Below are 17,776 nucleotides of genomic sequence, written 5' to 3' on the forward strand. Positions count from 1 at the left end.
AAACAGAGAATGGACACAAAAAATTATCTCTCGTTTCCAACAAAACGTCAATTTCGTTTTTTAAAAAAATGCCCTACCGGACACTTGCCAATTAGTGAGATTGATATTTAACATAACGCACATGTGTGAATTAATTGGAATAAATAATTTTCGTGACAAAAACTTTCGCGCTTTAGAGATCTCTTAAAGTCTTTTCATATTTTGAACATTGATGCTGTTGTTGTCTGACAGAATATTAAATCATTTCAACGTGAGTGCTTCTTATCAGTACACCTAATTCATATATGGCTGCCGAGGTCAAAGTTTCCCAGAGAAGTTCTACACGATTTGTTGGAAATAATTGTGAAAGAAAAAGTTCACACAGTGCCTAATTTTTCGCGATGAATACGGCGAACGCGATGAAACGTTGTAATTAACACCTAGCCAATACTTGACTTGGACGTACCTTCCCTGTGGCTAGTTGTGATGACAGTGATGTAGGATGCTACTTGGTGCAACATTTTGTCTCTCTTTGTAGAATCTGTCAACTGCATCTTCTTCAAGAAACTCCTCTCTGAAGTGACAGTGAAAGTGCCCATGTAAGTCACTACTATCTTCCACAGCAACTAAACAACACATACACTAAAAATGCAATCACATTGAATATTCTACGATCTAACAAAATACTATCCTGGGGGAGAGAAAGTCAACAACATAAACAAATAATGTACGTATGTATGCACAAGACTGTTAAATACCTTAAAATAATTGTTCGCGGTATTATTGGTTAGGTTTGGTTATTGGGCACATTTTGTTATGTATATCTGTTAGATTCTTTGGGCAGAGAAAAATTTAATTTATAAAATCTGGTTCAACACAGATCATTGTTACAGTTCCAATCAACAATGGATTCACTCTCGCCGCTTTTCATGAAAAATCTTTGGGGGTGTTTCCTCAGCACTAACTCCAAAATTTTACGCCCATATTCCTAAAAAAAATTTTGAGCCCAGGCATTAATTGCACTTCACCCCTATCAGGTGAAATAAGGCTTCAAAGGTTTCCTGGCAATTTATAGATGCCTATAATGTTGCTTTTCTTGCAATCAGCACTTTTCGGACCTGCATATTGCAAAAAATGAGATCGATATAGCTAGCCTACAGAAAGTTAGAGAGCCCAGTTGCACAATTGTGTTATGATCGCTTCGTAGGAGAGCCTTAAGGAAAGTGTCAGAAAATCCCCCAAAGGTCAGGAATTCAGTACAATTTTGAGCCTATTGTTCGTACTTCTTGCCATGGCAGCTGACCGGAAAAAAAATCACACTTCTCCACCACATTTGAAATGAGGCTTCGTTGCAAAGAAGTAACGGCAAAATTAAATGCTTCTGGTTGACCTGCATTCACTAGAGTAGATTATACGTCGCCATGTATGCAGTTGTTGTTATGGATATTAAACTCTCCTACTCATAGATAGGTAAAAATGGGTTACCGAGCAGGCTAAAATAATTATGACACTTTTACGATAAGGACGAGCGATCGTTTTGCATACGACCGCCATGATCAACCATGATGTCTTGAAAAAATGGAAATATTTCGTAGAATTTGAAACCCATTTGACATTTAGGAGCATCACCAGAAGCTCATTCGGAGTCAAATGTATCCCCAGAGCTGGAGTGGAGGCTGCGGAAAACCAAGGACCTGATTTTGTTATTGAAATTCATGCCAGGCAGTTTCTTCCTTTGGTTGAATTGCATTTACCTAACAAGTTCAATTGAAATATAAAGTTTACCTGAAATAAATACGGTTATACAGAACTCTCACTAGTCATACAAAATCTTAAATGATGACTCGTAATCATAAAAGCGTCAAACAAATTTAATAGGATGCATTCACATTTTTGTGACAATGTTGGATACTGATATCAGTTCGAGTTCCACCCAAAACAACAATAATGTTCCTGTTTATCGTACAAGGGCAGAAATAAAGTAAAACTTCCTAAGGCAATAATAAAAACGTCAGAAATATTTGGAGTTCAGATAAAAACGACCTGCAGTCGTTCAATATATTTTAAATGACTTCACTCTCAGTTCTGGGAATTTTCCCTTTCTTCTGGCCAGGGATACAAGGTCGAATATGATTTCATGGTTTTTTTTACATGGTTAGGTTTTTTATGATTTCATGATGACTGACCATAAAGTAATCGTATTAGAAAATGTATGACATCGCTGCATCTTAAATAAGAAATCGCACCCTGGAAACTGTTGCGTTTTGACACTCGTTATTAGTGGTCTCACTAGCCATGAGGTCACGTTTCATCACAATAAAGTTCTGATACCAGAAAACTCAGTTTTATGATAGTGATACACACTAAAGAATCAGGCAACTTTTTTGGTATAAGTTTAAAGGACGATTAATATGGGAAAAAACTTTTTCCATTTGTCAATGTTACATCGCCATTACAGGCCAAAAATTTAATATATTTGTTAATTAAACAACCATTTAAATTCTCAAATTTCTTTTTAAGGGGTCTTTGGGGGTCGCATATCATTGGAAACCGCCATTCGGTGAAACTGCGAAAATTCTGCGTTGACACATTTGTGCTCATTATTGTCAGTAGGTCATGCAAAACGCTCTCATCCGAAATAAAAATGTCAACCATTTTATCAGGGTAAAGATGGAATATATTGACATTGACTCTGATTACATCCAACAGTCGTGCTCGGATCCCCATCCAACGCACCGAAATTTGGTTTTTTTAAAGTTTATAAACTTTATAAAGTTTGTGAGCGGTGTCAGAGAAAAATAAAATAGTACCACGTTTTTATGTTAGTGCGCATTGATACTCAAGTTTCGGATTTTTTGTGTCAAACTGGTGTGAGCATCTTCACAAGTCTTCACATTGCGTGCACTGTTATCATGCGTACTTTTTGGGGTTTCTTTGATCAACAGTTTTGGTTACCCTTAGGTTGTTCTTCTTAATTTCCATCTTCTGAGTAGTTTTCCCAGAAAAAAATGTGTGCTAAAAAGTACGCAAGACAACAGTGCACGCAATGTGAAGCCTCGTGAAAATGCTCAGACCAATTTGACACAAAAAATCCGAAACATGAGTTTCAATGCGCACTACCATAAAAACCTGGTACTATTCTATTTTTCTCTGACACAGCTCACAAATTTTATAAACTTTATAAACATTATAAAAACCAAAATACGATGCATTGGATGGGGATCAGAGAACGACTGTGAGGTGGGGAGAAGAAACATTTAGCCAGTTAAAAACTGTGTTTATTGGTTTCCAATCGTCTCAATCTCCCCACACCGAGCAACAACGCAACACGGATACTCGCCAGATATTAAGTTTCAAAAAGAATGGGATTTTGTGAGCTGTCTTGTGAGTTGTTAATCACAAACTTTCTGTCCATTCATTCTTCCTCAGTATACCTCAATCCACGTTGAAATACAGAAAAAAAATACAGAAAGACCAAAAAGCAAAAATATGCCTTAAGCCACTGCACTAATAGGTCTCAAGAATTAGCTGGTACGAAAACAGAAGCGTTTTGCTAGTTGGCTATGGTTTAATATCGTTTGGTTTGACGTTCTCCAATTTGAAGTACCATTATTAGATCTTTTCTCAGGTACCATCAATTCACCACCAATCCCGGTTGTTACATAGTTTTTCATGCTTAATAATTCCGAAGCTCCCTCCCATTATAAATTAGTTTATGTCTACAACTTCAATGTTTCCACGCATTTGGTAATCTTTATTCAATTTGTTCATGCGTTGCAGTTCTTATAATGAATATTTTAAACTGAGTTCGCAAACAATTTAAGTGTTCACAATAATCGTAAAGCGCAGCTAATTAGCACAATAAAAGGGCCGATTCGCGTCGCAAATCGGATTAGTAAATTAGTAAACAGAAGCTTGATTCACCTCGCAGAAGCGTTTTGCTAGTTGGCTATGGTTTAATATCGTTTGGTTTGAAGTTCATGCCGGGCAGTTTCTTGCTTTGGTTGAATTGCAATTACCTAACAAGTTAAATTGAAATATCAAGTTTACCTGAAATAAATACGGTTATACAGAACTCTCACTAGTCATACAAAATCTTAAATGATGACTCGTAATCATAAAAGCGTCAAACAAATTTAATAGGATGCATTCACATCTTTGTGACAATGTTGGATACTGATATCAGTTCGAGTTCCACCCAAAACAACAATAATGTTCCTGTTTATCGTACAAGGGCAGAAACAAAGTAAAACTTCCTAAGGCAATAATAAAAACGTCAGAAATATTTGGAGTTCAGATAAAAACGACCTGCAGTCGTGGTTCAATATAATTTAAATGACTTCACTCTCAGTTCTGGGAATTTTCCCTTTCTTCTGGCCAGGGATACAAGGTCAAATATGATTTCATGGTTTTTTTACATGGTTAGGTTTTTTATGATTTCATGATGACTGACCATAAAGTAATCGTATTAGAAAATGTATGACATCGCTGCATCTTAAATAAGAAATCGCACCCTGGAAACTGTTGCGTTTTGACACTCGTTATTAGTGGTCTCACTAGCCATGAGGTCACGTTTCATCACAATAAAGTTCTGATACCAGAAAACTCAGTTTTATGATAGTGATACACACTAAAGAATCAGGCAACTTTTTTGGTATAAGTTTAAAGGACGATTAATATGGGAAAAAACTTTTTCCATTTGTCAATGTTACATCGCCATTACAGGCCAAAAATTTAATATATTTGTTAATTAAACAACCATTTAAATTCTCAAATTTCTTTTTAAGGGGTCTTTGGGGGTCGCATATCATTGGAAACCGCCATTCGGTGAAAGTGCGAAAATTCTGCGTTGACACATTTGTGCTCATTATTGTCAGTAGGTCATGCAAAACGCTCTCATCCGAAATAAAAATGTCAACCATTTTATCAGGGTAAAGATGGAATATATTGACATTGACTCTGATTACATCCAACAGTCGTGCTCGGATCCCCATCCAACGCACCGAAATTTGGTTTTTTTAAAGTTTATAAACTTTATAAAGTTTGTGATCGGTGTCAGAGAAAAATAAAATAGTACCACGTTTTTATGTTAGTGCGCATTGATACTCAAGTTTCGGATTTTTTGTGTCAAACTGGTGTGAGCATCTTCACAAGTCTTCACATTGCATGCACTGTTATCATGCGTACTTTTTGGGGTTTCTTTGATCAACAGTTTTGGTTACCTTTAGGTTGTTCTTCTTAATTTCCATCTTCTGAGTAGTTTTCACAGAAAAAAATGTGTGCTAAAAAGTACGCAAGACAACAGTGCACGCAATGTGAAGCCTCGTGAAAATGCTCAGACCAATTTGACACAAAAAATCCGAAACATGAGTTTCAATGCGCACTACCATAAAAACCTGGTACTATTTTATTTTTCTCTGACACAGCTCACAAACTTTATAAACTTTATAATCATTATAAAAACAAAAATACGATGCATTGGATGGGGATCAGAGAACGACTGTGAGGTGGGGAGAAGAAACATTTAGCCAGTTAAAAACTGTGTTTATTGGTTTCCAATCGTCTCAATCTCCCCACACCGAGCAACAACGCAACACGGATACTCGCCAGATATTAAGTTTCAAAAAGAATTGGATTTTGTGAGCTGTCTTGTGAGTTGTTAATCACAAACTTTCTGTCCATTCATTCTTCCTCAGTATACCTCAATCCACGTTGAAATACAGAAAAAAAATACAGAAAGACCAAAAAGCAAAAATATGCCTTAAGCCACTGCACTAATAGGTCTCAAGAATTAGCTGGTACGAAAACAGAAGCGTTTTGCTAGTTGGCTATGGTTTAATAGCGTTTGGTTTGAAGTTCATGCCGGGCAGTTTCTTGCTTTGGTTGAATTGCATTTACCTAACAAGTTAAATTGAAATATCAAGTTTACTTGAAATAAATACGGTTATACAGAACTCTCACTAGTCATACAAAATCTTATATGATGACTCGTAATCATAAAAGCGTCAAACAAACTTAATAGGATGCATTCACATTTTTGTGACAATGTTGGATACTGATATCAGTTCGAGTTCCACCCAAAACAAAAATAATGTTCCTGTTTATCGTACACATAAAAACCAAAATTCGATGCATTGGATGGGGATCAGAGCACGACTGTGAGGTGGGGAGAAGAAACATTTAGCCAGTTAAAAACTGTAATTATTGGATTTCAATCGTCTCAATCTCCCCACACCGAGCAACAACGCAACGCGGATGCTCGCCAGATATTAAGTTTCAAAAAGAATGGGATTTTGTGAGCTGTCTTGTGAGTTGTTAATCACAAACTTTCTGTCCATTCATTCTTCCTCAGTATACCTCAATCCACAATCTTTATTCAATTTGTTCATGCGTTGCAGTTCTTATAATGAATATTTTAAACTGAGTTGGCAAACAATTTAAGTGTTCACAATAATCGTAAAGCGCAGCTAATTAGCACAATAAAAGGGCCGATTCGCGTCGCAAATCGGATTAGTAAATTAGTAAACAGAAGCTTGATTAACCTCGCGAAACAGGATGCTGAAAACTATCGATTGGCCTTGCAAAACAACATAATCTCTCACTATGCATAAACTGTGTACGACATGGCGCAGTCAGCAGGATTGATAAAAACAACCTTAGCAGTAGATCCATTTTTTGAGAAAGGGCGTCTACTGAATCCTCATTTCGATGAGAGAGGTGACGGACTTAATTCAAGTTGGCAATTCTTTCCAAGGAAGGAATAAACTTGGATAACTTTTCGGACCAATACCTACGGAGGTTGTATTATCAATAGAGCCAAACTACTAATAACCAATTGATAACCCCTATGAGGCCACATAGAGAGGAGGAAAACGACGAAATGCCCAATCAAAGTTTAAATGGGGGTTGAAGTCCCAACGAGACTAAGGAGCAGAAATCTTGTGGTATGATCCACCTTGGGAAATAATCAACCCAAAATGTGTTTTATACTTGAGTATCGGCACTGTGGAAATGCGAGAGTTAAATAGAAAAACTCTATGCTGTAACTAACGAAATGACAATGGTCGATCTGTGGATAATGATGGAACAAACTTTTATAAGAACACGCAAAATAACTTTTGACAGATAACACTTCCCTTCGAGAAAACAAAGGAGGGAGAAAAAGTCGGGCGATATTACAGTATATCAAAGGAGTCAGCTGAAAATTGCATATTCAAGGAGTGCGAGGAGACAACACGCGAAGTATTGATATAAAGAACGTCTGATATTGCAATTCAGTGTCATTTGCTCTGCAAATCAACCAATCTTGGCACAGCTTTCCAAACAGCGACATTTATGCAACTTGAACAACATAACCAAATGACGATAAACAACGGGACGCTGAGAGAGCAAATCGACATAATCAAAACAATCAAAATTTCTACCGGAGAAATCAATTGTCTTTGGCAATCCAATCCAGACAAGCGTGTCAGCAAAACTACAAACCAAACTGCATTGCAATCGAGAACAACTGCAATGATTGTGGGATTATATATAAATTTGCAATAATGTATCAAAAAATGGAAATCAAAAACAATGAAATAACGAAAAAAATACCGATGCCGATGAGGAATTTTTAAATAATGTGGACAACTGGAACAGCGATAACATTTCCGACCACAGTTTGTCAGAGAGCAATTGCATGGCTTTACTAACAAATGAAGAATATCACAATCACAAAATCAGGCCCCTAAACATGAAAGTCAAAACTGAAAACAAAAACATAACACTTCTACTATACTCAGGTAGTGTCTCCGTTCAATAGTTACAAAAGAGATAGCAAAATCAAACAGAGAAAATTGCAGAGAAGCAAGTTGGTTAACTAATAAAATGAGAAATATAAAAATTACTCAAGCTAACCAGTAGCCACATTGGAAAATCTTAAAACCCCAATTAAATGCAATAAATAGTCCGCAAAAATGCAAAATTTGTGATCTTTAAAAAAAGATTATGACCATTAATCGGAAGAGATCTATTCGAAACATTAGGCATCTGCATTAAACAGCAACACGAAACGAACAAGGTAGAGAATTTTATCGACACATCTAATCCGATAAAGCAACAGATTGCAAAAGAGTTTCCAGAAGTAACCACAAGAATCGGTAAGTCAAAAACTAATACAGTTATAATTGAATTTGGAAACAAATACCAACTACGCAATCAAAAATCTAGAATGTTACACTAAATTTGCAGGGCAAAGTCAAAGCATAGTTAGAAAAATTAAAAAAAACCGCCTTAAACAACTTTGAAGGAGCCTGATTCTTCCCGCGAAACAGAATTCTAAATTAAATGATCGCTACGAAGTGCAAAACGACTTAATCTCTCGCTACAAACAAGTTGTGCATGACATGGTGTAGTCAACAAGATCGAAAAAAACAGCCCATAAAATTGATTTTTTTGGGAAATGCGTCTCCTGAACCGACACTTCGTTGGAAGAGGTTCCGGACTCAAGGCATGGCGGCAATTCGTACCATGGAAGGCGTCATTTTAGATACTTTTTTCGAACCAAATTCTACAAAGGTGATATTAACAACAGAACCAAACTACTATTAACCAATTGATGACCCCACTGAGGCCACAGAGAGGAAGAAAAACAAGAAATGCCCAATTAGATTTATTGGGAGAAGTGCCAATGAGCCATAGAAGGTTCTGGAATCTTGTGTTGTGATGAACCTTGGGTATATGCAAATCAAAATATGTGCCACTTTTATACTTGAACATCGGCACTGTGGGAGGGCAAATGTTATATAGAAAAGAACTCTATGCTGTATTTAAACAATTGACAAAGCTCCAACAGTGGGGAATAAATTGAACAAGCCTTCATAAGCCCATGAAAAAAAGTGTTTGACAGATACCTCTTCCTTTCAAGAAAACCAAAAAGGCAGAAAATTTGAAGCGATATTACAGTACATTACAGTACAAGTAGTTCGCGGAAAAATGCAATTGTATGAACTTAGAAAAAACAGTTACATATATATATATATATATATATATATATATGAATCTATGGACATATATATATATATATATATATATATATATATATATATATATATATATATATTATAATAAAAAAAGCTTTAAATATCGAATTTTTTCGTTATTTGAAAGGGAAGAGCCAATCCTGGCAGTCTCCAGTCCGCGAGCGACAAACATGGAAATCGGACAACAAAAAAAATGAAGGGAAACAACGCGACGTAAAGCACATTCAACAACGTTCGACATATTAGTGGACTTCGCACCGCAGATAATCTAAGTCAAAACAATCAAATTTTCAACATGCGAAAAAAGACAAACCAGGGTAGAAATTGCGGACAAGCATGCCAACACAAAAGAAAACAAAACTGGATTGCAATCGGGATAAAGGAGAATAGCTGTGGAATTATTGATCACTTGTGCCCAATGTTGGAAATGAAAATTTAAAATAGGTATAAAATTTTTCAGAAACTAAAAAAGAACCCACTGAAGAATCAGCAAACAATGTGAAAAACTAAAAATAACTTTTACAATTCTGACTACATTTCGTCAGACGACAATTGGGCGGCAATACCAATCAAGGGGGAAAATCACGAAATCACGCCACAAAACAAGAACGTAACAGTTCAGGGAGTTTCTGTTCAGTAGTTACAAACGACAGAGCAAAACCAATCATAGAGAACTACACAGAAGCAAGTTGGTTGACCGGTTATCAAAATGTTCTCAAATTAACCGGTAACCACATTTGGAACACCTGTAGTAACAATTAAATGTAATAATTGGTCCGCGACTAATGCACAATCCTTGATCGTCGAACATTAGGCATCGGCATTAAACAGCAACAAACAACGAACAAGATAGTGAAGTGCATCGACAAACCAAATACAAAGCAACAGATTGCAAAAGACTTTCCAGAACCATAAGAATCCGTAAGTCAGACATTCGTACAGATAGATCCCAATTTAATGAAATTTACTTACTACGCCACCTGAAAACTTTAAAATTTCTAATAATAAAACAAAACAAAGTCAAGGCAGAATTAGGAAAAATAATGAAAACGGCCATATAGAAAAGTTTTCAAAAAGCCGCATTAACTCCGCGAAACGGCATTGTAACTTACACTTATCGATACGCTACGCAAATGGACCTAATCTCACACTTCATATAAGGTGTGTTCGCTACACATTAGCAGTGTGCGCCTTCAGCAGGATTGAGGAAAACACCCCTAGCAATAGATACCTATTTGGGGAAGAGCGTCTATTGAAACATTACTTCGTTGGGAGAGGTTGCGTAGTGAAGTCAAGTTGACAATTCTGCACAAGGCAGGGATCGCGTTCGACACTCTTTTCTGAACAAAACCCAGGCAGTTATAAATACCACTAGAACCAAACTACGAACAAACTAGTGATGACCCTAATGAAGCCTTTGAGAGAGAGACCGAAAAACAAGAAATTCCCATAACAGTTTCCTTGTGAGCTAAATTTCCAACGAGCCAATGAAGCAGTAATCTTGTGTTGTGATCAAATATGGGACATATGCCAACGAAAATAAAATTCAATTTTTTCATAAGTCTCCGTTTTGACGGAAGGCGAGAATTATAAATACGCTTTTTAAATTAACGAAACGACAGCGGTCGAATTGTGAGGAACGATGAAACGAGCCTTTATAAGAACAAGCAAAAAAGTTTTTGACAGATACCTGTTCACTTCAACAAAACAAAATAACGGGAAATGTCGAGCAATGTTAAAGCATATTAAAAAAGTTAGCGGAAAACTACAATTCTAAGGATTGCAGAGAGATGAAAATACGCCAAATGGTTCATGAAAAAACGTTGATGTCAAAATTCAATGGCATTTGCTCCGAAAATTAACGAATTCTGGCACAGCTAGCAAATCACAAACAAAAACGTGTAAAAAATAGTCGTTTTGCACCGCAAATTGATAAAAAAACAATCGAACTTTCGACATGTGAAATCAGACAAACCACAGCTCACCAGACAACGAAAAACATAGAAATTGGACTACAAAACCAATTAAAAGTAAGCAATGCGGCGAAACCGCAATCAACAACGGTCAAAATGAAAGTGAACTTCGCACCGCAAATAAACAAAATCAAATCAATCAAATTTTCAACAGGCGAAATCAGACAAACCAGTGTAGAAACTGCGGACAACCATGCCAGCAAAAAAAACAAAACTGCCTTGTAATCAGGATAAAGTGCTATAGTTGTGGATTTATATATCATTTTCCAGAATTGTGCCAACAGCGGCAAATAAAAAACAATATATAAGTGCAAAATTTTAAAAACCAAACCAGAACACGTGGAAGAATCAATAAACAACGTGGACAACTAAAACAAATTTTACAACTCAGAGCACAGTTTGTCAGAAAAAATTTGTGAGCGGCAATAATAACAGATGAGGAATATCACGAAATCACGCCACGAAATAAGAATGTCAAAAATGAAATGAAAAACGTAACAATTGGACTAGATTCAGGTAGTTTCTGCTCAATAGTTACGAATGACATAGCAAAAATAATCTTAGGAAATACAGAATCAAAATGGTTTACCGATGAAGAGAGAAATCAAAAAAGTGTAACACACCAAATTCTAGAAAGCAATTTCCAAGTTATACCACAAGAATCGGTAAGTCAATTTTACATACACATAGATCTCAAATTCTGAAACTTTACCAAGTACGCCACCAGGAAGGTAGAATTGTTCCAATAAAAAAAAGGACACAATAGAATAAAAATTATAAAAAATCATTAGAGAAGACCACACCGAAAAACTGAGTCATCTAACCAATCGTAATAACGGTTTAAAAAATACGGTTCAATTAACTTAGCTCTTGATTTGAGAATTTTACGCGAAATGATACACAAGAATAAATTCCAAATGCTAAAGACAGACGGCCTGATAGAATGCATCTCACAAAAACTAAGCGCGAGCCAGCGCAAAACTAATCACACTTCACAACACTAGGTTTGTAATTCGCATATAGCCAACTGAACTTACACCCGGAAACCGCGTGGCATTGTAACTTTAACATTTTAAGTGGCGATATGACCGACACACACCGTTTTAAAAGAAGGTTTTTCGACCTAACCGATATGCCGGCCGACATGCCGGGAATTTAAAAACCTATTGATACAATCATAGTTGGCCTCACGATTAATTATTGTTTTATTGACAATATATCAAACATAGCAGCGTTACATTAAACGAACATTTAAATCTAGTCAAAATATACCTGAAAAAATTAAATGAAGAAACACTAAGAAATAATTTATCAATATTCAATTGAAATTGAGACAAGAGCGATTCTAAAGCCAAAAAAAAAATTGTCCCAAAGTTAGCCCAAATATGCCATCCTCTAAAACCACTACATAGAAAATTCAAAAACTTCATATATACAGAGAACTTTAATTTACACTTCGATGTAATCAGAAATAAAACTGCAGACTCAACTGGAATTAAGCGCTACAATCCGACTCTCGAAAATAAAGTGAATTGCGAGGCTTCTATGGAGGCAATAAAGCAGCCCTAGAATAATTAGATCATGAGGGATGGAAAATCGTGGCTTTCGCTTCGCATTTTCTGAAATCTGTCAAATCACGATATAGCATCAACGAACTGAAAGTTAGAGACGGGTGGGCTATAGAGTATTTCAAGTAGAATAACCTATTTTGACAGAAATTCACAGTGATTTTAGACCACCGCTCATTGATCTTAACAAAGAAACAGCGTTCTTATAATAAGTCCTGCAAGAACAAACATAGACGCTGGCTCGACAGACTTTAATCGTTCAGTTTTGAAATAGAGCATATGCTAGGCTCTCGAATGGGCTTGGTTGATTATATATTGCGCCAAACCTGACATAACACAATGCGACCAGCAATTCGTAGCGCCAAAATTTCATCTAGTGAAACACGCAGCGCAAGGTTCCCAAGAAAAAACGCACCAAATATGCCGTATTTTGATGTAAATAATCAAGCATTACCCAAAAATGTCAAAATTGCTACTTATATTGCTGTTTTTGTGCCGCCAAATGACACCATGAAAAGTATTCACGCAATATTGAAGCACGGCTCAACAACACATTCCACAAAGAAAAGAACAAATTTGTGGACAGCATTCAACAAAATCAGTCTGTTAATTTGCTCGCTTTAATTAAGTCATCCCGCCCACAGAAGATGTTTGAACGAATAAGCAAAACACTCGACAAAAGATGCATACATAGAAGCGCTTCTTTCATTCAGACTGGCAGTTGGGGTGTAAAAGACATGGCCAACTGCGCATAGTCACCAAACAAGAATCTCGGCATTGTTTCGTAGACATCAAAATTTGGCCCATGCGTCAAGATTTTTAAAAGAAAGTCCGCAAAAAAACCAGTTTTTCCTTCCACAAGTTGCCGCCCCCCCCCAGTAAACCACGTAAAGAACCAAACGATGAACTGCAAATTGTTTTCGGCGGCCCCATATCAAGTCAAAAAGATCAAGATTAACCATTTTTCGAAACTTCCTTCAGCGTAAGTATATGAATATGCAAAGGGAAACAATATTCAAGAAATTTTGCAAAACTTCATATCCCTACATGGCGTTCCGCAACGCATTGGCTTTGACCAAACTACATTCCAATTTCGGAAGCAAATTACTAGTTTCTATAAACAAACTAATATTAATTGAGGCGCCAATCAACAACCAAGGAGTAATAGGACCAGTAGAGCGTTCACAACAGACAATTAAACGCAGGTTTCGATGTATCAAAGAGAATGCAAAATCACAATTTGACTCGAAAAGTTAATTAATCTCAATCAAATACCAGTTAAGAATTTGCAAACAGAAAACACTGAATAATCGCCCATTCAAGCGTTTTTTTGGGCGACGACCAAATACACCACTAAGTAATATCTGCACCGATCCTAATTTGATTGAACTATCGCATTAAAACGTTAAAAATAGATACTTAGTTCACGATACAGTACAATGGATAAGAATAATCGCAGAGGACAAATGAGAGGAATCGGAGAGAGAAACGCGACATAGAATTTGAGATCCACAAAACTACGCCCCGGTTTATCAATACTAAAAGATATTAAAAGAAATAGCACTCTTATAATAAAAGATACTAAAATATACTTAAATAAACAGCACTCTCATAATAAGTCATGCAAGAACAGACATAGATGCTGGCCCGATAGATTTTCACCTTTCAGTTTTGAATTAGACCAAATGCTAGGCTCTGGAATGGGCTGGGTTGATTATATATTGCGCAAATTAAAAAATAGCACCTAACATAACACAATGCTATGAGCAATTAGTAGTGGCAAAATTTCATCTAGTGAAACGCGGAGCGCAACGTTCCCAAGAAAAAAAGCACCAAATGTGCTGTAATTTGATGTAAATAATCAAGAATTACCCAAAAATGTCAAAATTGCTACTTATAATGCAGTTTTTGCGCCGCCAAGCGACACCATGAAAACTATTCACGCAAAATCAAAGCACGGCCCAACAACACATTCCACAATTAAACGAACAAGTTTGTGGACAGCATTCAGCAAAATCACTCTGTTAATTTGCTCGCTTTAATTAAATCATCCCGCCCACAGAAGATGTTTGAACGAATAAGCAAAACACTCGACAAAATGTGCATACTTAGAAGCGCTTCTTTCATTCAGACTGGCAGTTGGGGTATAAAAGACATGGCAAACTGCGTATAGTCACCAAACAAGAATCTCGGCATTGTTTCGTAGAAATCAAAATGTGGCCCATGCATCAAGATTTGTAAAAGAAAGTCCGCAAAAAACCAGTTTTTCCTTCCTTAAATTGCCGCCCCCCACAGTAAACCACGTAAAGAACCAAACGATGAACTGCAAATTGTTTTTGGCGGCCCCATATCAAGTCAAAAAGATCAAGATTAACCATTTTTCGAAACTTCCTTCAGCGTAAGTATATGAATATGCAAAGGGAAACAATATTCAAGAAATTTTGCAAAACTTCATATCCCTACATGGCGTTCCGCAACGCATTGGCTTTGACCAAACTAGATTCCAATTTCGGAAGCAAATTACTAGTTTCTATAAACAAACTAATATTAATTGAGGCGCCAATCAACAACCAAGGAGTAATAGGACCAGTAGAGCGTTCACAACAGACAATTAAACGCAGGTTTCGATGTATCAAAGAGAATGCAAAATCACAATTTGACTCGAAAAGTTAATTAATCTCAATCAAATACCAGTTAAGAATTTGTAAACAGAAAACACTGAATAATCGCCCATTCAAGCGTTTTTTTGGGCGACGACCAAATACACCACTAAGTAATATCTGCACCGATCCTAATTTGATTGAACTATCGCATTAAAACGTTAAAAATAAATACTTAGTTCACGATACAGTACAATGGATAAGAATAATCGCAGAGGACAAATGAGAGGAATCGGAGAGAGAAACGCGACATAGAATTTGAGATCCACAAAACTACGCCCCGGTTTATCAATACTAAAAGATATTAAAAGAAATAGCACTCTTATAATAAAAGATACTAAAATATACTTAAATAAACAGCACTCTCATAATAAGTCATGCAAGAACAGACATAGATGCTGGCCCGATAGATTTTCACCTTTCAGTTTTGAATTAGACCAAATGCTAGGCTCTGGAATGGGCTGGGTTGATTATATATTGCGCGAATTAAAAAATAGCACCTAACATAACACAATGCTATGAGCAATTAGTAGTGGCAAAATTTCATCTAGTGAAACGCGGAGCGCAACGTTCCTAAGAAAAAAAGCACCAAATGTGCTGTAATTTGATGTAAATAATCAAGAATTTCCCAAAAATGTCAAAATTGCTACTTATAATGCAGTTTTTGCGCCGCCAAGCGACACCATGAAAACTATTCACGCAAAATCAAAGCACGGCCCAACAACACATTCCACAATTAAAAGAACAACTTTGTGGACAGCATTCAGCAAAATCACTCTGTTAATTTGCTCGCTTTAATTAAATCATCCCGCCCACAGAAGATGTTTGAACGAATAAGCAAAACACTCGACAAAATGTGCATACTTAGAAGCGCTTCTTTCATTCAGACTGGCAGTTGGGGTATAAAAGACATGGCAAACTGCGTATAGTCACCAAACAAGAATCTCGGCATTGTTTCGTAGAAATCAAAATGTGGCCCATGCATCAAGATTTGTAAAAGAAAGTCCGCAAAAAACCAGTTTTTCCTTCCTTAAATTGCCGCCCCCCACAGTAAACCACGTAAGGAACCAAACGATGAACTGCAAATTGTTTTTGGCGGCCCCATATCAAGTCAAAAAGATCAAGATTAACCATTTTTCGAAACTTCCTTCAGCGTAAGTATATGAATATGCAAAGGGAAACAATATTCAAGAAGTTCTGCAAAACTTCATATCCCTACATGGCGTTCCGCAACGCATTGGCTTTGACCAAACTAGATTCCAATTTCGGAAGCAAATTAGTAGTTTCTATAAACAAACTAATATTAATTGAGGCGCCAATCAACAACCAAGGAGTAATAGGACCAGTAGAGCGTTCACAACAGACAATTAAACGCAGGTTTCGATGTATCAAAGAGAATGCAAAATCACAATTTGACCCGAAAAATTCATTAATCTCAATCAAATATCAGTTAAGAACTTGTAAACAGAAAACACTGAAAAATTGTCTATTCAAGCTTGTTGGACAACGATCAAACCCACAACTAAGCAATATCTGCACCGATCCTAAATTGAATGAACTCTCATATTAATTTGTTAAAACTGAATACTTAGGTCAAGATGCAGTTCAATGGACAGGCCTAATCGCAGAGGACATATGGGAGCAATGTGAGAAACGCGACGCGAAATAGAATTTGTAATACACAAAACTATTGATATTCATGACGCAAATGAGAGTTAATGGGTAATTTCGTAGGACGGGTCCTGACACATTGAAATGGAAGGACTTGGCAGGCCAATACCAAGAATTGAAGAGTCATTACAACTCAAAATTAGAGAAGAAAAAGCTCGCAAAAGAGAGATCTGAAACGGATCTACTGGGCTTATAAGAGGTCTTACGCCCAGGTTCATCAGTACTAAAAGACGATTATCTGACGTATGCAAATTAGTAGTTTCTATAAACAAACTAATATTAATTGAGGCGCCAATCAACAACCAAGGAGTAATAGGACCAGTAGAGCGTTCACAACAGACAATTAAACGCAGGTTTCGATGTATCAAAGAGAATGCAAAATCACAATTTGACCCGAAAAATTCATTAATCTCAATCAAATATCAGTTAAGAACTTGTAAACAGAAAACACTGAAAAATTGTCTATTCAAGCTTGTTGGACAACGATCAAACCCACAACTAAGCAATATCTGCACCGATCCTAAATTGAATGAACTCTCATATTAATTTGTTAAAACTGAATACTTAGGTCAAGATGCAGTTCAATGGACAGGCCTAATCGCAGAGGACATATGGGAGCAATGTGGGAAACGCGACGCGAAATAGAATTTGTAATACACAAAACTATTGATATTCATGACGCAAATGAGAGTTAATGGGTAATTTCGTAGGACGGGTCCTGACACATTGAAATGGAAGGACTTGGCAGGCCAATACCAAGAATTGAAGAGTCATTACAACTCAAAATTAGAGAAGAAAAAGCTCGCAAAAGAGAGATCTGAAACGGATCTACTGGGCTTATAAGAGGTCTTACGCCCAGGTTCATCAGTACTAAAAGACGATTATCTGACGTATGTTGTCAA

General features: G+C 36.6%; 1 protein-coding gene across 1 annotated transcript in view; it reads right to left on the reverse strand.

Moving 5' to 3' along the window:
* Nucleotides 1-378: 378 nt before the first annotated feature.
* Nucleotides 379-17,776, reverse strand: part of LOC142342355 (acetylcholine receptor subunit alpha-like) — a 47,160-nt gene continuing 29,762 nt past the window's right edge. The window contains exon 6 of the mRNA XM_075393654.1: nucleotides 379-605. Coding sequence (XP_075249769.1) covers nucleotides 420-605 — 186 coding nt within the window. The 3' untranslated portion in view covers nucleotides 379-419. The remainder of the gene's footprint in view (nucleotides 606-17,776) is intronic.

Source organism: Convolutriloba macropyga, chromosome 7 (genome assembly GCF_964194025.1).
Source record: "Convolutriloba macropyga chromosome 7, txConMacr16.3, whole genome shotgun sequence".
Taxonomy (NCBI): domain Eukaryota; kingdom Metazoa; phylum Xenacoelomorpha; order Acoela; family Convolutidae; genus Convolutriloba; species Convolutriloba macropyga.